Below are 26,128 nucleotides of genomic sequence, written 5' to 3' on the forward strand. Positions count from 1 at the left end.
CAAAATCACGTTGCCTGGGAGGGGAATTTAAGCCCACTTCCCACGAATGAAAAGTCTAATGTCGGAAGAACTACTCCAGCTCTCTCACTAAAAACGCAATTTAAGCAGCAAAAGGGAGTCTTTAATCAATTTCTTGAGAATATTTGTTACGTCTGGGTAGATGTATTCACACAACCTCTGAGTCTGAAAATACAGTAGCCAACAGTTGGTTCAATGACAACAAAGATTAGATATCTAGATTTGATGTGATACAAATAGAAACAAAAATCCTATCTGTTGCACTACACTATCATTAATAATTGTGTCTCAAAAGAAAAATATCTACAGTAATAGGTTATAATCTGAATTGGGTGAAATCCACAGAGCACAAAAAGTGGAACAGCTGAAATAAAAAAACTTGATAGTAACAACACTTTATTAAATATAACATCTGATAACAAGATATTCACATTACTCCAGAATTTTCCTATATATTGTAGCAGGAGATTTATATGTTGTTTCAAGACCTAAAAAATTCTATTTTAAAAAATGTTCCCTGTCATATCAGACACAATTAAAATGATAGTTATGAAATACAGTGCATTTAGCATTTGTGAACAGTGTCTCAGTGGATTATAAATTTAAGATGTAAAATTTTCACTTACAGATTTCAATAATTACACAATATATTCAACAGGCACTGGCAGCAAATACAAAAATTAAACATGTACAACACGGCCACATGTGATTTATCTTACATTAAAATTGGTATATTCAGTCTGATAATGGCAATGAAGTTATTAATGCCTTTTTGCCTACTTCACAAAAATTCATCACACCAATCCGACAGACACTGGTAACAATCAGTTGCCTGTTTTTGATTTGCACCAATTGAATCTTTCATCCAGTCAATAAAGAATTCCTTATTCTTCTTGAGAACTAAAAACTGTCCCAACACAACATATGCCTGAAAAAAGGAAGTCATTTATTACATTATTTTTTTTAAAAAACGTATAAATTAAGGGTAGTGTCACCACATACATGGACAGTTCTACAGCACATAAACTGACAATACCCTATTTTCACTCAGCCAATGACTGGATAATTATAATTAAGCAATGAGAGAGAAAATAACAGGGTAAGTTTTCAAAATCCATCACAGATTTTTTTCTTCATTTCTTGGAATATGGGGTGGTGAGCAGTGGGCATTAATCATTTTCTTAATTTTTGCGGAGTATTTACATTACGTCTTACAACAGCTGCCATTAACAGATATTTCCATGAGCAATGGAGCACGAAAGAAGTATCTGAAGTCTGAGAAACTACATTATTTCTTAAAGTTTATGGAGAGATTTAAAATAATACAGAGTTAAAGCCAATACTAGCTAACAAAATACTGGGTCATCACTTCCCTTTTCCTCGAACACACAAGTCTACATGACTGTACATCAGAGATGGCCTACCACACAAAACCCATGGGAAGAAAACCCCACCCTAGGGGTAGGTGTGGGAATTGGGGAGGGAGGGGGGGGGAGAAGAAAAGAAGGAAGGAAAAAAGGAAGTGGAAATACAGGAAGAAAGGCATGTGAGACACCCTATCCAGGTTGCAATTGGAAGCCCGCGAAAGCAGAATGCACTGAGGGGACACCCCCACCACTTACCAGAGGTACCCCACACAAAAACTGCCTACAATAGACTATCAACGCAGACAGAGCAAGAGAAGCACACATAGCCAAGCACAGACAGCCATAAGATGAACAAGTCGACGAACAGAACATGCAAGAGGATGCGAGGAAGAGTAAAAGAATAGGCAGAGTGAGGGCGGCGGTGGACCACCAAGCCCAGACAGCCGCAGCCCAATCTGGGCAGAGGAAACAACACAGTTTTCTCCAACCCCTCAACGGGCCAATAAGGTTAAGTAACCCCCCACCACCCAGAGAGTGTGGTAGAAAACCCCTTCACAAATAAAATGTAAAACTAAGTCAGGCATCGAGACATTGTCTCCAAATACCAGGGACAGAGAGTCAGGGAGATTGAGAGTACACCACAGAGCAGCTACATTGGGAAAGTCTAGCAAAACGTTGACCTCTGTCGAACGACAATGGGGTGGGCCTCACAACGGAGGAGATGACCATGCGCCAGCCAAGTATGGCAACTGCAGAGGATGGTACAGTCCTTGTGAGAGGCCTCCATGGAGCACCTCCACAGATTTATAGTCTCTCATTACCCGTGGTTAGTTTGGCCAAGTCAGAGTGAGCCATTCTGTACTCCAGATCTCTACAACTTCATCTGTTCCATCAGTACCTATCTCAGGTGTCAGCTTACTAGTAGCCAGTTTGGCTACTCTATCGGCGAGTTCATTCTTCAGGATTCCAATGGGGCCTGGGGTCCAGACGAAGGTTACTGAGCGTTCACATTGTTCAAGGGAATACAGGGAATCCTGCACAGCTTGAGCAAGGGTTGGCGAGGGAAACACTGGTCCTGCTCAACGTGTCTCTGCAGGTGATATAGGACTCACCTGGGCAGGAAAAGATATGCTCAAGAGCACAAGAGATAGCTACCAACTCTGCAGTGGAAACACTACTGCCATGCAGCAAGGAATATAACCCACATAGGCATTAAGCAAAGCCTGGGTGACCAGTAACCATCAAGCCATCAGTATAGACTACTTCTGAACCCTGGGATGCATGAAGGATGGAGAAAAATTGGTGGCATAAGGCCTCAGGATGAAAAAACTCTTTCAGACATAGTGGTATGTCAAGACAAAGCAATGGCCGAGGGATGAACCACGGTACTAAGATTAGTGGGTCTGGAAGAGAGGCAGTAGAGGAATCAGCTGCAGTTCAAAGGGGGGACCAGATGTGAGAGATCATAATCCCTGACCTGAGCTGCCCTTGCAGGAAATGGTTGTTTGGATGCTTAGGGGAGCTGCAAAACGTGTAGTATAACTGACAAGCTGCTATTCGCACTTTATCTGCAATGGAGGGACCCCAGCCTCCACGAGTAGGCTGTTCACAGGTCTAGTTAAAAAGGCTCCTGTCGCAAGTTGAACCCCGCTGTGGTGTATCTCATCCAGTATCTGCAATGCTGAAGGTGATGCCCAACCATAAGCCAGACTCCCATAATAAAGACAGGGTTGTATCAGAGCTTTACAAAGCTGCAGAAGGGTAGTGATCTGCTGTTCCTCAGGCAGCGAAGTGTATTAAGGTGCAGCCAGCACTTCTGCTCAAGCTGGCAAAGATAGGGAATACATGTCGAAGACCAGTCCAGAAAAGCGGTAAGACACAAACATCAACCTGTGAAGTTTGGCACCCAGGTGAAGTTCTGGTTGGGGATGAGCGGGAAGATGCCAACAAAAGTGCATGACATGAGTCTTGGAGGCTGAAAATGGGGGACAATCAGTACAGAGCCCTGTGGCCCCCACTCTCTTGGATATGGAAGGGGTACTGTGGAAGGCACTAACTTGAACCGGTGACCTACGGTGCAACAGGAAATTCTGGATAAAAATCGGAAGCTGACACTGGATACCCCCCACTCATCTAAGGTGGCAAGGACTTAAGTGTCATAAACCTTTTGCAGGTCAAAGACGATGGCTGTAAGGCAGGGCTGGCCAGAAAAACTGCACGCATGCAGTGCTCCTGCACATGTGCAACTTCCGGGTCACAGCATGCACTCCGCAGCCGTCAGCTTTCATGTAGTGTATGTTTCTAGACACATATGTCGCTTTATCCACTTCCTGAGATACTCTGTACCAGCATATTCTAGTGCTCTTTCCACAGCTTGAAAGCCAACCATGGGAAGGTATTTTGTGTATTAAATATTTAAAGTACTGTCACAGTCTACTCATTGAGACATCTACTTTTATGTTAACAATTTAACCCAGTAAGACAAGTAATACAGTTAACAACCATGAGATTTTATTAAGGCAGCTTGGCTGACGGCACGTAAATACGCATAATGTTTTTGATCTAGTATTTAAGAAAGAGAGCACTTGGCGACTTCCAACGAACCTTAGCCATGATTTCAAATAACATTAAACTCATGCAAGATTTCCTATAACTAATTCTCGGTGCCCTCAGTTACGCCCACATAATTTCTGTCTCACTGACCTCTGAACAGAATGATAACCGCAGACGTCTCGATGATCACCTGTTGTTTCAATACCATTATTGTTATATCTTTCATCGGTTCAGTCTGAAATCTGCATAACCGACAACTAGATGAATGTTATGTTTTATCAACTTCACCTGAGTGTAGACCCTCACACATTAAATAAAACACCCTAAATGTAGTTATACATCGGAACAATCGGTTTAATGACCAATTTTGCTGATAATAATGTAACATGGAGCAGAATGAGGCAATAATGCAGTTAGTAAACAATAATTTTTAATTATGAAAGGAATAAATCCAAACACGTTTATCACTGGTCATGAGAAATGATAGTTAATATTGGGCACAAAAGCACAGCTCATTGACAAATGCAAGCAGTTGCTAAGATTTTCATCACTTATGCTTGATCGAAAACTTGGTTTATTCATTTTCATCACCGAGAAAAATCTTTCACAAACATGTGTCAACCCGAAAATGGACATAACTCTCGTGGCTTCTCGGTGCAGGTGTGGAAATTCTTGTTGTGAATATTTTTTGTAGAATGCACTGTAGGTCGATCAGTTCCATCTGTAGTTCATTCGGAGCATCTTCACCTGACGAAGAGAGCGGTCGAGCAAAGAGACGAATGACAGGATACAAACTTTTAACATCTACAAATCGTGCTTGAAATTGTTCCTTAATTTTTACAATTATTGACACGTATTCTTGAAATCTAGCACTTTCATGGACCAGTCCAAGAGCCGGGAAATGTGCAAGCTTCCTTTCAAAGGCATTTACTTTTTCCAACATGTCAGAAATTAAATTATTTTCACCTTGTGAACTGACGTTCAGGCTGTTCATGTGAGATGTAATGTCCACAAGAAATGCAAGGTCTGTATCCAACAAGGGTCTTCCAACAAAGGTTCACTTTTTCCCTTCTCATGTAAGAATGTTACTATGACCAAAAGTAAATCAAAAAACATTTTCAGCATTTTACCTTGACTGAGCCAGCATACTTCGGTATAGTAAGGTATGTCAGCATACTCTGCTCCTAATTCCTCCAAGAACCGCCGAAACTGGCAATGCGTAAGCCTATGTGTCTTCAGATAGTTCACAGTACACACAACAATTTACATGACGTTTGCTAATGTAACTGATTTTGCACAAAGCGCCTCTCGATGCAGAATGCAGTGAATTCCATACAATGTCTCATCTGTGCGCCCTCTTCAGATAGTTCACAGTACACACAACAATTTGCATGACGTTTGCTAATGTAACTGATTTTGCACAAAGCGCCTCTCGATGCAGAATGCAGTGAATTCCATACAATGTCTCATCTGTGCGCCCTAGCTTTTTGCGCTTCCGTGCTATGAGTCCTCTCTGACAGCCTTGCATTGATGGTGCTCCATCTGTGGTCACTGAGACTAACAGATTCCAGTCCATTGTTTTTTTTTTCTTTGTCATCAGTCTACTGACTGGTTTGATGTGGCCCGCCACGAATTCCTTTCCTGTGCTAACCTCTTCGTCTCAGAGTAGCACTTGCAACCTACGTCCTCAATTATTTGCTTGACTTATTCGAATCTCTGTCTTCCTCTACAGTTTTTGCCCTCTACAGCTCCCTCTAGTACCATGGAAGTCATTCCCTCATGTCTTAGCAGATGTCCTATCATCCTGTCCCTTCTCCTTATCAGTGTTTTCCACATATTCCTTTCCTCTCCGATTCTGCGTAGAACCTCCTCATTCCTTACCTTATCAGTCCACCTAATTTTCAACATTCGTCTATAGCACCACATCTCAAATGCTTCGATTCTCTTCTGTTCAGATTTTCCCACAGTCCACGTTTCACTACCATACAATGACGTACATCCTCAGAAATTTCTTCCTCAAATTAAGGCCAGTATTTGATATTAGTAGACTTCTCTTGGCCAGAAATGCCTTTTTTGCCATAGCGAGTCTGCTTTTGATGTCCTCCTTGCTCCGTCCGTCATTGGTTATTTTACTGCCTAGGTAGCAGAATTCCTGATGTTAAGTTTCTCGCTGTTCTCATTTCTACTACTTCTCATCACCTTCGTCTTTCTCTGATTTACTCTCAAACCATACTGTGTACTCATTAGACTGTTCATTCCGTTCAACAACTCATTTAATTCTTCCTCACTTTCACTCAGGATAGCAATGTCATCAGCGAATCGTATCATTGATATCCTTTCACCTTGTATTTTAATTCCACTCCTGAACCTTTCTTTTATTTCTATCATTGCTTCCTCGATGTACAGATTGAAGAGTAGGGGCGAAAAGCTACAGCCTTGTCTTACACCCTTCTTAATACGAGCACTTCGTTCTTGATCGTCCACTCTTATTATTCCCTCTTGGTTGTTGTACATATTGTACATGACCCGTCTCTCCCTATAGCTTACCCCTACTTTTTTCAGAATCTCGAACAGCTTGCACCATTTTATATTGTCGAACGCTTTTTCCAGGTCGACAAATCCTATGAAACTGTCTTGATTTTTCTTTAGCCTTGCTTCCATTATTAGCCGTAACGTCAGAATTGCCTCTCTCGTCCCTTTACTTTTCCTAAAGCAAAACCGATCGTCACCTAGCGCATTCTTAATTTTCTTTTCCATTCTTCTGTATATTATTCTTGTAAGCAGCTTCGATGCATGAGCTGTTAAGCTGATTGTGCGATAATTCTCGCACTTGTCAGCTCTTGCCGTCTTCGGAATTGTGTGGATGATGCTTTTCCGAAGTCAGATGGTATATCGCCAGACTCATATTCTACACACCAACATGAATAGTCGTTCTATTGCCACTTCCCCCAATGATTTTAGAAATTCTGATGGCATGTTATCTATCCCTTCTGCCTTATTTGACCGTAAGTCCTCCAAAGCTCTTTTAAATTCTGATTCCAATACGGGATCCCCTATCTCTTCTAAATCGACTCCTGTTTCTTCTTCTATCACAGACAAATCTTCACCCTCATAGAGGCTTTCAATGTATTCTTTCCACCTATCTGCTCTCTCCTCTGCATTTAACAGTGGAATTCTCGTTGCACTCTTAATGTTACCACCGTAGCTTTTAATGTCACTAAAGGTTATTTTGACTTTCCTGTATGCTGAGTCTGTCCTTCCGACAATCACATCTTTATCGATGTCTCCACATTTTTCCTGCAGCCATTTCGTCTTAGCTTCCCTGCACTTCCTATTTATTTCATTCCTCAGCAACTTGTATTTCTGTATTCCTGATTTTCCCGGAACATGTTTGTACTTCCTCCTTTCATCAATCAACTGAAGTAATTCTTCTGTTACCCATGGTTTCTTCGCAGCTACCTTCTTTGTACCTATGTTTTCCTTCCCAACTTCTGTGATGGCCCTTTTTAGAGATGTCCAAATCCAGTATCTGATTTCGGAATCTCTGTCTGACCATGATGTAATCTAATTGAAATCTTCCCGTATCTCCCGGCCTTTTCCAAGTATACCTCCTCCTCTTGTGATTCTTGAACAGGGTATTCACTATTACTAGCTGAAACTTGTTACAGGACTCAATTAGTCTTTCTCCTCTTTCATTCCTTGTCCCAAGCCCATATTCTCCTGTAACCTTTTCTTCTACTCCTTCCCCTACAACTGCATTCCAGTCGCCCATGAATATTAGATTTTTGTCCCCCTTTACATACTGCATTACCCTTTCAATATCCTCATACACTTTCTCTATCTGTCCATCTTCAGCTTGCGACGTCGGCATGTATACCTGAACTATCATTGTCGGTGTTGGTCTGCTGTCGATTCTGATTAGAACAACCCGGTCACTGAACTGTTCACAGTAACACACCCTCTGCCCTACCTTCCTATTCATAACGAATCCTACACCTGTTATACCATTTTCTGCTGCTGTTGATATTACCCGATACTCATCTGACCAGAAATCCTTGTCTTCCTTCCACTTCACTTCACTGACCCCTACTATATCTAGATTGAGCCTTTGCATTTCCCTTTTCAGATTTTCTAGTTTCCCCTACCACGTTCAAGCTTCTGACATTCCACGCCCTGACTCGTAGAACGTTATCCTTTCGTAGATTATTCAATCTTTTTCTCATGGTAACCTCCCCCTTGGCAGTAGTCCCCTCCCGGAGATCCGAATGGGGGACTATTCCGGAATCTTTTGCCAATGGAGAGATCATCATTGACACTTCTTCAATTACAGGCCACACGTCCTGTGGATTCACGTTACGTTACAGTCCATACCGACACCATCAATCACTTGCTCGACAGCTTGGACTAAGTCCGCACCTGCAGTAGTCCCTTTCAAAGATACGAAGTCCAAAACGTCCTCTGTTACAGAAAGTGCATTATCGACACCTCTTATGTATATCACAACCTGGGCTGCATCTGTAACATCTGCTGCTTCATCGGGTGCAACAGAGGAAGCAACAAAGTCTTTAGCCTTATTTATTAGCTGCCTGTGCACATCGCCGGCCATAGCACTGATATGTCTTGTCACTGTTTGTTTGGATAGACTGATTTCTTGAAACCTGCTAACGTTCGTAGGACACACAAGTTCTGCAGCATCAAACAGACACCGTTTCACAAACTCCCCTTTGGAAAAGGGTTTCCCAGATTGTGCAACTCTTAATGCAATTTTAAAACTTGCTCGCAGTGAAGATTTAGTGTGGTTGTCATTCTGGAAAACTGAAAACAGTACATTGTACAATAAAATGGACATAAATGTAACACAAGAAACTAAGAGTTCAAGGAGTATCAGTTACTTTGACGTACAGTAAAATTGAGTTGATGTGTCTCATTCATTTTCTTAAGGACATTTAATTTTGCTTGCCGTTCTTCACTGTTAGTACACTACACTCGTCTTTGTGGTATGTACTGTAGTGTCTTTCAACTGAAAACTTACGCTGCCCGCCTATTATTCACGGCGCAGCGAACACTGAGTTTTCGCCAACGGCTACAAAAAAGAATTGCAGTTCCCAGTCATTTTTTAACGACTGACAACATAATCTCCTGTCCTTTGCTTTTTCACAGTACCTGCCATTTCTCAGTACTTCTCTGTTAAGGTTATGATCAACAGGGGTAAACGAGACTGGGTATGTTGTGCTCTTGCTTGTACCACATAAACAGAGAAGCGGAACCGCCGCCGTTCATTTAGGACACATGTCTTAAGGACACATGCCTAATAACAGATGTCGTTGCCGCTCGCTGTCACACACGTGCGTACATGTGCAGCACGTCTGCACACTGTGCAGCATTTGGCTGGCCCTGCTATAAGGTGTTGACGTCGAGTAAACGCTGTTGGGATAGCCAACTACAGGTAAACCAAATTATCAGTCGTGGAATGGCCTTGGCAGAAACCAAGCTGGGATGGAGCCAGAAGTCCACGAGACTCAAGGAGGCAACACAGCTGCCAGCTCACCATGCACTCAAATAACAAGAGAGGCGAGACTTGTTGGGTGATAACTGCTAACTGTGTCTCTAGAGGGTGCTTGCCCGGTTTCAGCACTGGGGCAATGATGGTTTGTCACCACTGCAATGGGAACTTGCCCGCACTCCAGATGCTGTTAAAGATGGCAAGGATATGACACTGAGTGACAATCCACCGATAGGAGCTTAAGCATTTGGTAGTGGATTTGGACTGGTCCTGCAATTGTATCAGGGCAGTGAGCTAGAACACTGCCAAATCCTTACTTGCTGAATGGAGCATTATTTGGCTCCAGATGACATGTAGTAAGACATAATTGCTTTCGCTCCACCCACTGTTTTAGAACATAAAAGGCAGTTTGATAATTCTCAGATGCTGAGGCTTGAGTATAATGCAAAGCAAAATCAGCAACAGCGTCTGGTTCGGTGTAGACAGTGCCATTTATTGTAACACCAGGCACAGCTGCAAGTGTCTGCTACCCGTATGATGTCTGATCTTAGCCCAAACCTGCAAAGGAGAGGTATATGGTCTGATTGACACATACCATTCCCAGCATTTTCACTTCAGGTTTTTTTTTTTTTTTTTTTAGGTGGTGGAACAGGACACAGAACTGCTTAAAGCAATGAGTGCTCCTCTGATGGGTTGGAGAGCCCAACTACCATCTCTGATGACCTCTGCAATTTCTGATAACCACCAAGGTACAGCCTTCTGTCGGGGCACACCCGAGGAACAGGCGCTTGCTAAATCAGCTGCCAAAAGAATGACTATATCTGGGCAGGCATCCTGGGAAATAACAGTGAGGGAAGGGAAGGACGATTGGGAAGTTGCCACTACCACACAGGACATCACGGACTCTTCAGTGGGTCGATAGGAAAAGAAAATGACTGCAAACTGAAACGTCAATGGCCGAGAAAGTTACGTGTGCGGCACGGACGTGTGCAGGGTAACCAGTATTCAAGAGGCAAAGGGCAAGTTCTGCCACTACGTTTTTGAGATCTTTACCACAATTGATGATAAAAGTTTGACTCCACAAAGAGTTATGTTTGTTGAAATCTGCAAAGATTAGGAAAGGTGAGGGGTGCTGAGAAACCAATGCAAACAATATGTTCCGAGACACTTTGCATTGGAAGGTAGGTAAACATTTCTGATAGTATCATCCTGAAAAGCCCTTACCCGAATAGCTACAGCCTCCAAAGGAGGGTTTAGAGGCACAAATTCGCTGTATAGTGTGTTGAGAACATCATGTGGAAACTCCTCCCGACAACCTGTCATAGGTAACACAATTCTTATAATACCCCAGGTATCCACTAAGAGCCGGAGACTATAATGCTGGTAACTATGTCTCCTGAATGGCAATGCGGAAGGCAGGGGAAGTGTTTAAAAGATGTCATAGCTAAGCCAGGTGGTGGAAAAACTGCTACAATTTCATTGGAGAACCATGCTGTCGATGTACTGTGAGGCCATGAAGGGACCAAGGAGACAGTTTACATAATAGTGTCACTTGTTGCCACTGACTGAGGCATTATGGCAGCAATACACTTGTACATACGTCCCAGGTTCTGTTGTGTGGTGTGAAGTGGGGCCTCTGGGGCCGCCAGAACCTCCATCACAGCCACAGGATTGGAACTGGTGGGATCTGATGGTGTGGGCCACCAGAATGTCCTCCTTGGAGGACTACTACTTGTCTTTCCCCTCCTTAGAGGATTTTGGCGAGGGCTTCTATGAAGCAGTTTCAGGTAAAGTTGATGATCGCGAAGCCCTGTGACCAGCAGTCTGTGGCTCCTTCAGCCACAGGCACGCTGCAAGAGGGGAGCATTGAACCCACCAGGTGGACAGGCGTGGTTGAGCAGCCCTGAGGCCCGACCCACTTAGGAGGTTTATCAGACGGATGGGTGGTGGTAGTCGTAGCCGTGGCATATGACTTTTACATTCTGAGTGCAACCACTCATACTTCTTGGCCTCTTCGTAACTGAGTTTGTCCAGTCTTCTATTCCTGCATTTTATACTCTCTCTGGAAAACATTGCAATCTGATGAGCAGGGCGGATGGAGCTTGGTGGGGGTGGGGGGAGGAGTACAAGGAGCATTTGCACATAGTGCTCATTCACAATCTCTACAGATGAAGCTAGTGTTGCATTGCAGACATGTGCCCAAATTTCCAACACTTGAAGCACCGCATGGGGGAGGATGATGAAATACTGTTTCACATCACATTGGTATACCACCACCTTGACGTTTTCAGGCAATGAATTGCCATCAAAGGCTGACTTGAAGGCATTTGTAGCAACTCCACTGTTCTCGGCCTTCTATGTGCACGATGCACGAAGTGTATACCCCACTGCTCCAAGCTGGTGCGCAGAACATCATCAAATTGTAAGAGCAGGTCTCTGTGGAAAATGATGCCCTGAAGTAAATTTTGGACTGTTATGGTTAGTGACAGTCGCTAGTATGTTATCCAGCTTGTTACAATGGAGCAGAGCCAATGACTGTGCAGCGGATGTCATTTGATCAAAATTGACCCACTTTTTATTTTAGAGACGGCTGCCACTTCCCCAAACTTGCCAAAGTCCTCTACACAGAAAAAGGGTTTTGCACCAAGAAGGTATCATCCTCAGTCACTGTACAAACCAAGCATTGCCGTGAGTATGGCTCTGCTTGCCTCTTAGACCAATGTTCCTCCCATGCCATAGCCAGGAAAGGGAACATTCCAGGGTCATACTCCTCTGCAGTAAAAGAGGACTGTCATTTCTTAGACACTGTTGAGGCTGTATGGCCATCAGTGGGAGATAACTTCATCTGCTTCACTTGCAGCTCATCCATCACAATGCCACCCAATCCAAATGGTGGCTCTACCATGCGCACCAGCTTGCGTCAGCCACAGCAATCACTACCTGCAGTGATCTGTTGCTTTGATCCCCCATGTCCCAGTCACAATAGGCAAATACTCCTTGGCATAAATGGGGAGTTTCCCCAGCTCAGGCAGCAACAGTGCAATCCCCGCAGTAATCTGACAACCTCCCCACACAACGTGATGGTCACCACATTGGGCGACCTTTCCTGCACGATCAGCACTTCTGGAGAATTTACAAAATTGGTGGCAGGTCAAACCCAACAATGACGACCATTTAATGAAAGTGGAAACTCAAGTGGGGATAGTGGAAGTACAAGCTTGTGGCATGGAAAGGAAGTAAAGCCGCAAAGACTGGGGATCCGTGGTAGCCAAGTATGTACTCACAAAAGAGTTGAGGGCCACCACGGTGGAACCAAATATTTAATTGTCTACAGATCATAAAGCATGGGAACATATGGTAGCTTGTCATAACACAACTGAGAAAAGAGCACAGCTATTTTCCCAAACGTAGTATAATATTAATGTCTTACAGATGTAAGAAAGGTTCTTGAAGCATTCTGCCACAGCAACCCATATTAGTGGCTGTGATTCTTCACATGCATCGAGAATGCTTTGAATCATTTCCAATGTGCACTCTTGTCTCTCACTACATGCTCCAGCCTTTCCCTCTAGTGGCGACACTGGGGTATTCTCTACATGGAAATACTGTTTCTGATGTGGCCTGTCTCAAGAAACATACAACTCTGAAGCAGAATTGCCTGTCCATACTTATTTCCAAAAAAACATGTCAGTACTACTGCTGATCAAAATTAAGTACATTCAGTATCGAGAAGGGAGTGGGACAGAGTAGATAAAGTTAATATTGAAGGCCAGGTTACTGACCACAGGTTGAGAGGGACCCACCTGGGTTCTCAGTGACCTGCCCTTCCATGTTAATCTTCCCAATCTATACCTCTCTCTCCAGCTGAGGAAGGAGCTGTTGGTTCCAAAAGCTAAGCTAGTATACTACTAACACCTACTAAATACGGTTTTCCAAAATTGAAGGAAATATCCAAGAATTTGAACCAAGAACAAATGCCAACATGAGTAACTTAGAAGCAGATATCCTTGGTGTAGCAAAGCAGCCTAAATCACTTAATAAAAGCAAGGCCTCCAGTAATGATTGTACACCAGTCAGGTTACTCTCAGAGTATACTATACAATGGCTCCACATTTAGCAATCGTATGTAATGTATTGCTCATTGATAGGTCCATACTTAAAGACTGGAAAGTTGCACAAGTCACACCAATACCCAAGAAAGGAAACAGGAGTAATCCACTAAATAACAGGCCCATATCACTAATGTCGATTTGCAGTAGGATTCTGTAACACATATTGTGCTTGAACATTATGAGTTCTCAACGAAAACGATTTACTGACAAACAGTCAACACATATTCAGAAAATATTCCTGTGAAACACAATTAGTTCTAGCTCTTTACTGTCATTATGTAATGAGTGTTACTGACGAGATTCAAATTGATTCCATATTTTTTGATTTCCAGAAGGCTTGTGACCCTGTACCTCACAAGCTACTCCTAATCAAATTGCATGCCTATGGACTATAGTCTCAGTTGTGTGACTGGATTCATAATTTCCTGTCAGAATTGTCATAATTCGTAATAATTAACAGAAGTCGAATAAAACATAAATAATATCTGGGGTTCCCAACTAAGTGTTTTAAACTCTCTGCTGTTCCTTATCTACAAAAATGATTTTGGAGACAACTGAGTGGCACTCTTAGACTGTTTGCATATTATGCTGCCATAAAGTCACTGGATGATTGAAACAAATTGCAATATGATTTAGCCCAGATACCTTTATGGCGCGAAATGTGGCAACTGACTGAAACAATAGAGACAGTGTTAAAGCTTCCACATGAGTACCAAAATACACCACTGAATCTCGGTTATACCATAAGTGAAAGAATTCTAAAAGCTGTAAATTCAACTACATACTTAGAGATCACAAATACGAATACCTTAAGTTGGAATGGAAAAACAGATAATGCTGCGGGGAAAGCAAACCAAAGAATAAAATTTATTGGTGTAACACAGAGAAAATGCAACTGGTCTACTGAAGGGATTGCCTACACTATGATGTACATCATCTTCTGGAGTATTACTATGCAGTGAGGGATCCGCAACAGATTGAATCAACAGTTAATAAGTTAAAAGAAGGGCAGCTCATTTTGTACTTTCGTGAAACAGGGGAGAGGGTGCCACGGGTATGATATGTGAACTGGGGTGGCAATCATTCAAACAAAGGCTTTTTTCGTTCATAGGGAGGATTTCCTTGTGCACTGTTCGAGAGTAGAAAGGTAGAGAATTAGCTTGAAGGTGATTTAATGACCTCTATCAGGCACTTTATTGTGAATTGCAGAGTAATCATGTAGATGTACATTTATGAAAATAAGTACTGGCAAGCAATTCAGTTTCACAATTTCCAAGAGACAGTTCATATTTTGATACAACTAAAGAAAAAAAAAGAAGATTTATACCATTACTTAAAAAACTATCACTACTGTATGTTAACGCAATACTTGTGTCTGCTTTCTGTCATCTTGAACAAGAGTTAAACTAGCTAAACAGCTCACCATATGTACAATAAACAAATTGAATACCAACAATGTTCCTCGAGCACACGTAAGTCTGCATAAGAGACAGGTACGACAGAACTATGTCATTGGCTGGTGTGTCATGCAGTATGCTGTCCCTTGGCCTCTTGCTATTGCTAATCATCCCACTGTTCTCCTTCTCTCATCATCATCATCATCATCATCATCATCCACACTCCAGTTGCCGAAGTGGTTTCATATAAAGAGACATGCACTAGCACCACAGAGGGGGTCTACATGATCATTTAATCACTAACATGGGGTACTTAACAAAATACGTAGTGTGCACTAATCCAGAAATCAAAGTAAATTAAATGAAGAAACTTTATACGTGTTTTGAAGTGAATTCCACTGAACTGTGAGTGGTTCTTTACTATGGACACATTCATAGATGTTCTGCTGCATAAAACTGATTGCAAAATTGTTTCTACCTCTACAATTAAAATGTTTGTTAATTATATTTACTGAAATTTTAAGGAAATAGTTGTGGTCATCTATTACAATACAGTGAGGCGTTTAACTGTCAAGCTGATCCACATTCTAAATGCTGATCATCAAATAAGAAGCTCTGAAGCTGACGTGAGTGAGGATTATCTTTATCTGAACTGGTAACTGAGCAACATACACGGCAGGAAGTGCTTCAGAATCAGCAAGGTGATTCAGGAGGTGAGCAACTGGATATAGTATTTTTGGGCATGAAGAGAGAGTGGGAATGAAGGGAAGGGGTAGTGCCAAGGGACAGATTAAAGGAACTTCATACACACATCTGTTCTTTATGAGGGTAACTGTAATCCTGAAATTAAAATACCCCCCCCCCCAAATAACAAAAAGTGAACTTAGAAGCGGAATAATCACATTATTAGTAATGTAACTACCACAACTGAAGTAAATCTTCAAACTTTGTGTACAACCGGTTATACATACTGGCGTGCAGGTACATAAATCACAGTTACAAAGGAAATTTATGAGTACTGATTAAGATATAAAGTACTTTAATTATAACTGTAATAGCATTTTAATGAACTGATCATAAACAATGAACATCCATAACTGAATTCAGGTTTTCTAGATTTTGCTCCTATGTAATTTATACTGCCAAAACCTCACCTCACATTTGGTGGTCATCCTATTCTTTTCACTTCCATCTTAAGAGTATATTATTAGTGTGTGGTAATGGATCCCCTCCACCTTGCCCCTCCTGAAACCTCGCTTACAGTGACAGACTGGTCTGCAGTGTATCCCAAGATCTAGGTTAGGTATGGAAACTGGTAATCTCGTTCTAAGTTGGCGAAGCCAACTAAAGTGAGGTTGTGGTAACACACTGACCCCTATTCACTTGGTACTCCAACCACACTGTCACCAGACTACGTGTTTTAATCACTTCAATTTGATTTTCAATGAAGTAATAATTACATATCCCATTCCAATCTGTTCCGTGAGCCATTTGACAGTTTTCCTGGTTCCCTGACTAGGTCTCAACATTTGTCTCTCCACTGGACACTCTGCAACTACCAGTTACTGAGTTAAAAGTATGTACCTCACTGAGATGAAAATCCTGATTAAATGGTTCTATGAACCCACTATTATGTTAGGCTTACTGCAACTGATTTACAGACATAACTCCAAAACTGTTTTGTGAAGTCCTTCCACTTGTGTAAGTTTGTCTGCATCAAAGACAAAACAATTCCAGAAGGAAAAATGACACTACTACACGTTATGGTTGTCTTAACCCCCCCCCCCCCCCCCCATGAAGCACAGACCTTGCCGTTGGTGGGGAGGCTTGCGTGACTCAGCGATACACATAGCCATACTGTAGGTGCAACCACAACGGAGGGGTATCTGTTGGGAGGCCAGACAAACGTATGGTTCCTGATCCTGAAGAGGGGCAGCAGCCTTTTCAGTAGTTGCAGGGGCAACGGTCTGAATGATTGACTGATCTGGCCTCGTAACACTAAAAAAAACGGCCTTGCTGTGCTGGTACTGTGAACGGCAGAAAACAAGGGGAAACTACAAACGTAATTTTTCCCGAAGGCATGCAGCTTTACTGTATGGATAAATGATGATGGCGTCCTCTTGGGTAAAATATTCCGGAGGTAAAATAGTCCCCCATCTGGATCTCCAGGCGGGGACTACTCAGGGCGTCGTTATCAGGAGAAAGAAAACTAGCGTTCTACGGATCGGAGCGTGGAATGTCAGATCCCTTAAACGGGCAGGTAGATTAGAAAATTTAAAAAGGGAAATGGATAGGCTAAAGTTGAATATAGTGGGAATTAGCGAAGTTCGGTGGCAGGAGGAACAAGACTTTTGGTCAGGTGAATACAGGGTTATAAATACAAAATCAAATAGGGGTAATGCAGGAGTAGGTTTAATAATGAATTAAAAAAAAAAATAGGAGTTCGGGTAAGCTACTACAAACAACATAGTGAACGCATTATTGTGTCCAAGATAAGACACGAAGCCCACGCCTACGACAGTAGTACAAGTCTATATACCAACTAGCTCTGCAGATGACAAAGAAATTGAAGAAATGTATGATGAGATAAAGGAAGTTATTCAGATAGTGAAAGGAGACGAAAATTTAATAGTCATGGGTGACTGGAATTCGATAGCAGGAAAAGGAAGAGAAGGAAATGTAGTGGGTGAATATGGATTGGGGGGAAGAAATGAAAGAAGAAGCCACCTGGTAGAATTTTGCACAGAGCACAACTTAATCATAGCTAACACTTGGTCCAAGAATCATAAAAGGAGGTTGTATACATGGAAGAAGCCTGGAGATACTGACAGGTTTCAGATAGATTATATAATGGTAAGACAGATTTAGGAACCAGGTTTTAAATTGAAAGACATTTCCAGGGGCAGATGTGGACTCTGACCACAATCTGTTGGTTATGAGCTGTAGATTAAAAATGAAGAAACTGCAAAAAGGTGGGAATTTAAGGAGATGAGACCTGGATAAACTGACTAAACCAGAGGTTGTACAGAGTTTCAGGAAAAGCATAAGGGAACAATTGACAAGAATGGGTGAAAGAAATACAGTAGAAGAAGAATGGGTAGCTTTGAGGGATGAAGTAGTGAAGGCAGCAGAGGATCAAGTAGGTAAAAAGACGAGGGCTAGTAGAAATCCTTGGGTGACGGAAGAAATACTGAATTTAACTGATGAAAGGAGAAAATATAAAAATTCAGTAAATGAAGCAGGCAAAAAGGAATACAAACGCCTCAAAAATGAGATCGACAGGAAGTGCAAAATGACTAAGCAGGGATGGCTAGAGGACAAATGTAAGGATGTAGAGGCTTATCTCACTAAGGGTAAGATAGATACTACCTACAGGAAAATTAAAGAGACCTTTAGAGAAAAGAGAACCACTTGTATGAATATCAAGAGCTCAGATGGAAACCCAGTTCTAAGCAAAGAAGGGAAAGCAGAAAGGTGGAAGGAGTATATGGAGGGACAATACAAGGACGATGTACTTGAGGGCAATGTTATAGAAAGGGAAGAGGATGTAGATGAAGATGAAATGGGAGAGATGATACTGCGTGAAGAATTTGATAGAGCACTGAAAGACCTAAGTTTAAACAAGGCCCCAGGAGTAGACAACATTCCATTAGAAATAATGACAGCCCTGGGAGAGCCAGTCCTGACAAAATTCTACCATCTGGTGAGCAAAATGCATGAGACAGGCGAAATACCCTCAGACTTCAAGAAGAATATAACAATTCCAATCCCAAAGAAAGCAAGCGTTGACAGATGTGAAAATTACCGAACTATCAGTTTAATAAGTCACAGCTGCAAAATACTAACGATAATTCTTTACAGACGAATGGAAAAACTGGTAGAAGCCGACCTTGGGGAAGATCAGTTTGGATTCCGTAGAAATATGGGAACACATGAGGCAATACTGACCCTACGACTTATCTTAGAAGCTAGATTAAGCGTTTACGTTTCTAGCATTTGTAGACTTGGAGAAAGCTTTTGACAATGTTGACTGGAATACTCTCTTTCAAATACTGAAGGTGGCAGGGGTAAAATACAGGGAGCGAAAGGCTATTTACAATTTGTACAGAAACCAGATGGCAGTTATAAGAGTTGAGGGACATGAAAGGGAAGCAGTGGTTGGGAAGGGAGTGAGACAGGGTTGTAGCCTCTCCCCAATGTTATTCAATCTGTATATTGAGCAAGCAATAAAGGAAACAAAAGAAAAATTCGGAGTAGGTATTAAAATCCATGGAGAAGAAATAAAAACTTTAAGGTTCGCCGATGACATTGTAATTCTGTCAGAGACAGCAAAGGACTTGGAAGAGCAGTTGAACGGAATGGACAGTGTCTTGAAAGGAGGGTATAAGATGAACATCAACAAAAGCAAAATGAGGATAATGGAATGTAGTCGAATTAAGTCGGGTGATGTTGAGGGAATTAGATTAGGAAATGAGACACTTAAAGTAGTCAAGGAGTTTTGCTATTTGGGGAGCAAAATAACTGATGATGGTCGAAGTAGAGGGGATGTAAAATTTAGACTGGCAATGGCAAGGAAAGTGTTTCTGAAGAAGAGAAATTTGTTAACATCGAGTATAGATTTAAGTGTCAGGAAGTCGTTTCTGAAAGTATTTGTATGGAGTGTAGCCATGTATGGAAGTGAAACATGGACGATAAATAGTTTGGACAAGAAGAGAATAGAAGCTTTTGAAGTGTGGTGCTACAGAAGAATGCTGAAGATTAGATGGGTAGATCACATAACTAATGAGGAGGTATTGAATAGGATTGGGGAGAAGAGGGCTTTGTGGCACAACTTGACAAGAATAAGGGATCGATTGGTAGGATATGTTCAGAGGCATCAAGGGATCACCAATGTAGTATTGGAGGGCAGCGTGGAGGGTAAAAATTGTAGGGGGAGACCAAGAGATGAATACACTAAGCAGATTCAGAAGGATGTAGGTTGCAGTAGGTACTGGGAGATGAAGAAGCTTGCACAGGACAGAGTAGCATGGAGAGCTGCATCAAACCAGTCTTAGGACTGAAGACCACCACAACAATATGGTTGTCTTCAGCACAAAAAGGGGTGCGCAATGCCACAGACTGTCTAACAGACAGTGAAGCAGAATCAGAAAACTGAAAAGTTTCTCCTTCACAACTCCTATTCTGTAAAAAAATTTCTGTTTCCGGTAGGCAGAAATTACTGACTCATACGTATTTTTTAAAACCTCACAACTGTTCAAAGTTGTTGTACTTGTACTAAAGAGAACTCGCGCGTGGGCATACTCTAGCTCGTCAAAGGATTTACTCTGAAATCTTACAGGTTTTCTTTCTCTCTTGGGTGTGCATGTCAATGGCTCAATTTTTCCACTACCTGGTGATTTGTTTCTTTTATTCCTACATTATTCTTCAGTAGACAATCTTACTTTCCAACAATAGCTTATTTCTCAAGGACTGTAAGACAAGTTTGGTTGAAACTGAGTCAAATCTCAAACAAACTATTAGTTCATACAGTTCATACTCAATACCCCACTGTGTAATTTTGTTCATGAAATTATCACAATAAGTTGTACTATATCCACTTCCAAAGTGAGGTTGATTCTGTGTGTGATTAAAATACAAGTTTTTCTATACAGTCGATAATAATGTTATGAGAATATGTTATAGATCACAGAAAGGAAGATGAAATGTCTACAGCTTCTTATGTCTTGTCCCTCTACCTTCTTCCTTTAAATAAAATAATTATAACTTTGTGTTAGTTCTCAAAAACTGTCTTCCTCTGCAGACAACCAGTAAATATTTCTCCAGAGTCATTTTATTTAATTTTTCCTCCAGTTTTAACCAATTCTACAGATACACCATCTCCCAACTTCATAGTCCTACAGCTCATTAGGCCGTACTTATTGAATGCCATTGTACTGAAAAATATTTGTTTCTGAATCAGCTCACAATTTAAAGTATTTAAGGAACTCATCATATGGTAGTGTAATTCTGTCTCTTGACAGTCACTGTGCAGTACTTAAATGAAATATATCTGAGAATGTATAAAGCCACTTTTGTGAGATCAGTCTGAAAATCTTGAAAGCACTGGATGGTATCGTATATCGGGAAATCCATGAGTTGTTCAATATGTTCCGTAGATTATTACTGTGTGTATGATGGCTGTACACAGCCAAAACAACTGCATATATGGAACTAGACCAGAAATTTTGAACAGGACAATGACTGGAGTTTTGGAATGATGGCATTCATCTGTTGGGGTAAAATTATGGTATGGCAAACAAACGTGCAGTTCAACAAATTCCATGTGGACACAAAAGAGAAAGATTGTTCCTCCTCAGAAAAAGGGTAGGCCATCGCAAGATCTTGTCTTCGATGTTTGCAACTGGCGACCTTGGGCTATGGCTACATATCAATTTGTACCCACAACCTTTATTTCACAATGACATTTGTCTTTGTCAACTCTCCTACTGTTACCTGTCAACCTAATAGAGAGCTAATGAGCATCTGAACTAAGATTAGTGTGTCCTAATAACCAATATTTAAGTATGGGCAGTGCTCTACTGCATATTAATCAAGAGTGACAACTCTGGTAACTGAAGTGCCAAATCTGATTTAATGCAGTAAGATCACAAATGTGTCTTACAATATACGGCTCAAACAAATACCTTCTGATCTCAATTGTGATGATAAAAATCAAGTGTATATAAACATAGTGGGGTTGAATAAACAAAGTTGGTGTAAATATACATACTAGCACAGGAAAAACTAAACATAATGGGAATCTACTAATGTAATATGTTTTGAAGCATCATTATACAGTGTTGTACTTTTACTGTAATTATTATGATACATACAATACCCAGGATAAACTATTATATTTACATGGCAGACAAGTATCAACGTCAAGTTACATCATGCCTAATCAAGAAAAAACTGTCTTGCTAAGTTACGTTATATACCTACAGAAAGTACTACTACTCCACACACCATGTACAGAATGTCATTAACATCTAATACAACAAAACCAAACGTTTGGTTGGAGGGCAACCCAGAAGACTCACCCACTGTGGCTGACACAAGGTAAATAATTTTTTGTTGTTATGAAACAATCTACAATATCTTCGAAGTACAGGGTTAATAGTTTTATCTGTGTGATTATTTTGACACAGGAAAATTCACGAAGATCAGCACTTTTAAACTAATATACATTTTTCAAAACAATTTTTAACGTCAGTCTGTGCCCGAACAACAACTATTTTGTATGTGATATTTTATTTACTGAGTCGCAGTGAGATAAGTTTTTATTCTAAACCGCAGCAAAATTGTAACTTACTTTATCAAATCCGAGTTTCTCAAATCTGCCGCCTAGAACTTCGCCGATTCCTGCCAAGTCGGTCACCGGCTTGTTGCCCATAGGCTCAGCAACGAAATTTCTATGTTTCTGTGACGTACTCGACATGATGACCTGCAAATATATGACCCAACTAAATCAGCAACACTGAATTCACAATTACGACAATGGAAATACATCACTAATCATTCACGTACGATTACAAAGAATGAGGGCTACTTCGTCCGTCTCTACACGTTAAAAATATTTTCACGAAATAGATGACGCAACAAATATCTTATACAATGAGTCACAAAAACCGAAAACTTCACATACCTACCTTTTTGGCGCACTTCTCAAAACACACATCTATTTCAAATGTTGTCGTCAAAGATATTCAAGTATCACAGCTAAGATGGCGCGTATTTCCAAAATGTACGACAGAGTAAATAGCTAAAGCAATATTTAGGAATTTCCAGTAATGAGTGCTCAACTATAAATATTTTATTGCCGTATAGATATTTTGTACGAATTTCCTGTAATTAATCGCAACATTAATATATTTTAGAGAAATAAATATTTTCAGAGTGGTGAATGTAAAGTGCATTTATTTCTTCAAAATCATGTTTATGTAACTGTGCAACATAAGGTGATTATCCAGTACCCATCATTCCCGTCAGACGATTTTATTGAATAACGAAACTTCTTTCGAAATTTTGCTCTTCCCTAACGGATGAAATACTTCCTTCAGAAGACCATTTACAAACTTTATATTTTTTCTCATTGAAGTAACGGATTTCCTTCTAATATAGTAGATTAAATATACCTGACGCAAGCACACACATAGCATTAATCAATATATCGATATTGTCTACTTAAATTTCTTCTCGTCGTTTCCATTATTTCGTTTTCGAGTCACTGAGCTATGTGCCTAAGCTGGTTGATATTTACAGGCTCTTCACATTTTAAAACACATGCAGGCCGTCACTAGGATATTGGCGACGTTATGTAATTTCTGAAGTTGTAAGAATAGCATTTAAACCGCTCCATTACACACCAGTGTGAAAAACACGGTACCGTACTGTACTTACAGATGCTCTTGGTTTAACAACTTTCGTGTACAGATACAAGTCATTGTAAACTATGTCAGTGGAGATGCAAATACTGTTTAAAATATGTTGTTTCAGAATACAATCACAACTTGTTTGCAATGCACCAACTGGAAAAAGTTAAATTTTGAGTTTCATTTCAAAAACTGAAGAGCAGCTATTCAGAAAGAGAAATAAAAAAAATTAAAACTGGAATACAGCAAACAATGTATCAATTTTGACCACACAAATTCTGTCATTTTGAGAATTTTTTGAGTTACTTGGAAGCAATATGTGCTGAGAATAGAAAGACATAGAAGTTGTCACACGGAGGCAAGCAGTTTGTTCCGAGATTTTACTGAAATGTAGGAGAAGTCAACGAGTACAATTTTACATGGAAAAAAGAGAAGAAAAACTAAAAATACTGTACACAATATAAATACAAGATGCATCTACACTATTACAGCCAAGATATGAAGAAAAATAACAATACTACAGACAACATACATATGAGTTATATAATGTTACATATGTTGGAACACAAATTACCTCATTTGTAATACAAAATATAGTATACAACTCCTATAGCTCTAGAAAATCATTTAAATTATGAACAGAACAATTTATGAGGAATTGTTGCAGTTTCCTCTTGAAAACAAGAGCGTTGGCAGTTTTTTATATATTTAATGGGAGCAAGCTTATTGTAAATTTTTATTCCAGGTTAGATAGCTCCTTTTGCTTCTATTTTGAGAATTACTGAGTCTTTCTGGAGGTTTTACTTCTGCCTTGTGCCATGATAGTGAATATCAATGTTAACTTCCAAAACATTTTTGTTGCTGATTACAAATATCATCAACGAGTAGATGCACTGACTTGTGAGTGTCAATATACTAAGCATCTTGAATATGCATATACAGGATGTCTGATTTGAAACACAACAGATGAACATCACAACTTGTTTATGTTTTTTAATTTTTTCCACTTTTACAGCATTTTCACAGAGTATCAAACCATACAAAATAAGAGAAGGGAAATATGTGAAATATGACTACATTATTATTTCACTATCAACACAGGGCGAAACAGCTCTTAGCACAGAGCATGATGAGCTTAATTTCTTCAGCAGGTGATCAATATGTTCATACCATCTTAATTTTTATACATTTCAAACAATGGAAAATACAGAATGGTAGTAACAATATTGTGGAAAGGATAGTTGCTACTCACCATATAATGGAGATGGTGATTCACAGATATGTACAATAAAAAGAATGTCATATGGTGTGCTTTCAGTCAACAAGATCTTCATCAAAAACAGGCAATATATACACATGCACACACTCATACAAAAACAACACACATGCAGGAGACCACAGTCTGTGGCAGTGTCGTTTAAGTTTTTTTTTTTTCTAGAAATATTGTATGTGAGGTTTCATTTATTTGCTGATCATTGATACCTATTTCAAGGGCTTGTTGTTAGTTTTTTGCTGTCTGAAACTGCATTAAATTTGTTTTTGAGATGTTTAATGATAGGCTATTTTGCTGTGAACAGTTTATATACTTGTTGCATTATTCTTCAAGTTGGAATGTGCATTGAGGATTTCATGCTCTTGATAAGGAAACTTGTATCATCAGCAAAAATTTCTATATTTGAATTGTAATTTATTGATGCTGGTGGGTCACTGATGTATACTAAGAAGATCAATGGTCCAACTCTTCATTATTATATCATTGATTTATATTTGTTGTTTTGATCCATAATTTATGATCATAAGATTACGTTACCTTATGGATAACAGCGTAATTGTTTTTGAGAGCTGGAACACTATACTTAATAGTTCCCCACTCTGATTTCGCTGTTTCACCTGCACCTGTTAGTGCAAGCTATTTGCTTCCTGTTGTGTAAGCACGATTCTAGCCATGCTATAGGTTGGTCTTTGATGCCATAGTCTGAGAGTTTTTGTATTAATATTTTATGTTTAGTGAGATCACAGAAAATCTCTGCAGAATATCTTCAACAGTTCAGTTCATCTAGGATTTCCATTGTGAGACTGAATGTTACTCACTCTGTGGAGAACTCTTCGCCAAAGCTGAGGTGGGAGGATGTCAGTGAGCCATTTTGTGTTAGTTGTTTTTTTTTTCTCCTGGGTGTTTCTGTTCTGTTCGAGTACAAGGTGTTCATTTAGATCAGCATCACAAAATAGCAGTTTAACAGTCATCAACTATTTCATGATTTAGAATTGGAACACAGGTTGCATCTACTGATAATTCTGATACTATGGTGGTAGTCAGAAATGGAGGTGCCAGGTTGAGTGGTGTGCAGCGACATTCATGAAACATTTTTATTAATCACATTAAATCTTAACTGATAAATCAAAATAAAAAATGAGGCACTCCTCTCCCCTTCCACCTCACCTCCCACTTCCCCTTCTCACCCCTTCCACCACACCTTCATTTAACCATATAATACAATACAAACAGAATAGAATCATTTATGCAGAAACCTATCAAACTGAATTCTCTCACTATGCAGTTACCTATGCCAGATCTGTGGCACCACTGACATTTGCCTTTTTAAAACAATTACCTAAATGCATTATTATTTCAAGTCCAGTTAGATCCATTAAAAAATCAACCTCAGACAGTAATCATCACAAGTTTTAAGCAACACAGCATAGTCAAAATTGGGTCACCCAAAATACCCAGAACAATAGGAGTGAAGATGGCTACCAATTGTCACAG

General features: G+C 40.3%; 1 protein-coding gene across 3 annotated transcripts; it reads right to left on the minus strand.

The window, feature by feature from the left end:
- Positions 1-401: 401 nt before the first annotated feature.
- On the minus strand, positions 402-22,767 carry LOC126161524 (barrier-to-autointegration factor). 3 transcript variants are annotated; one of them, XM_049917442.1, is made up of 3 exons: positions 22,635-22,767; positions 22,302-22,433; positions 402-946 (listed from the first exon to the last, which is right to left on the minus strand). In XM_049917442.1, the coding sequence occupies exons 2-3, from the start codon at positions 22,425-22,427 to the stop codon at positions 800-802; spliced, it is 273 nt and encodes a 90-aa protein (XP_049773399.1). In that variant the 5' UTR covers positions 22,428-22,433; positions 22,635-22,767; the 3' UTR covers positions 402-799. The 3 variants fall into 3 exon arrangements, with proteins under 3 accessions (XP_049773399.1, XP_049773396.1, XP_049773398.1); XM_049917439.1 differs by having other exon boundaries at positions 22,639-22,694; XM_049917441.1 differs by having other exon boundaries at positions 22,517-22,652.
- Positions 22,768-26,128: the final 3,361 nt, after the last annotated feature.

The sequence above is a fragment of the Schistocerca cancellata genome, chromosome 2 (assembly GCF_023864275.1).
Source record: "Schistocerca cancellata isolate TAMUIC-IGC-003103 chromosome 2, iqSchCanc2.1, whole genome shotgun sequence".
In the NCBI taxonomy this organism is placed as follows: domain Eukaryota; kingdom Metazoa; phylum Arthropoda; class Insecta; order Orthoptera; family Acrididae; genus Schistocerca; species Schistocerca cancellata.

What these genes read in the sequence shown, in the direction of transcription:
- LOC126161524 (XM_049917442.1), bottom strand. Translation starts at nt 22,427, where the DNA reads ATGTCGAGTACGTCACAGAAACATAGAAATTTCGTTGCTGAGCCTATG. An exon ending in AGAAACTCGGATTTGATAAA is followed by an intron (nt 947 to 22,301) that starts GTAAGTTACAAT and finishes TCCTTTTTTCAG; the next exon opens with GCATATGTTGTGTTGGGACA.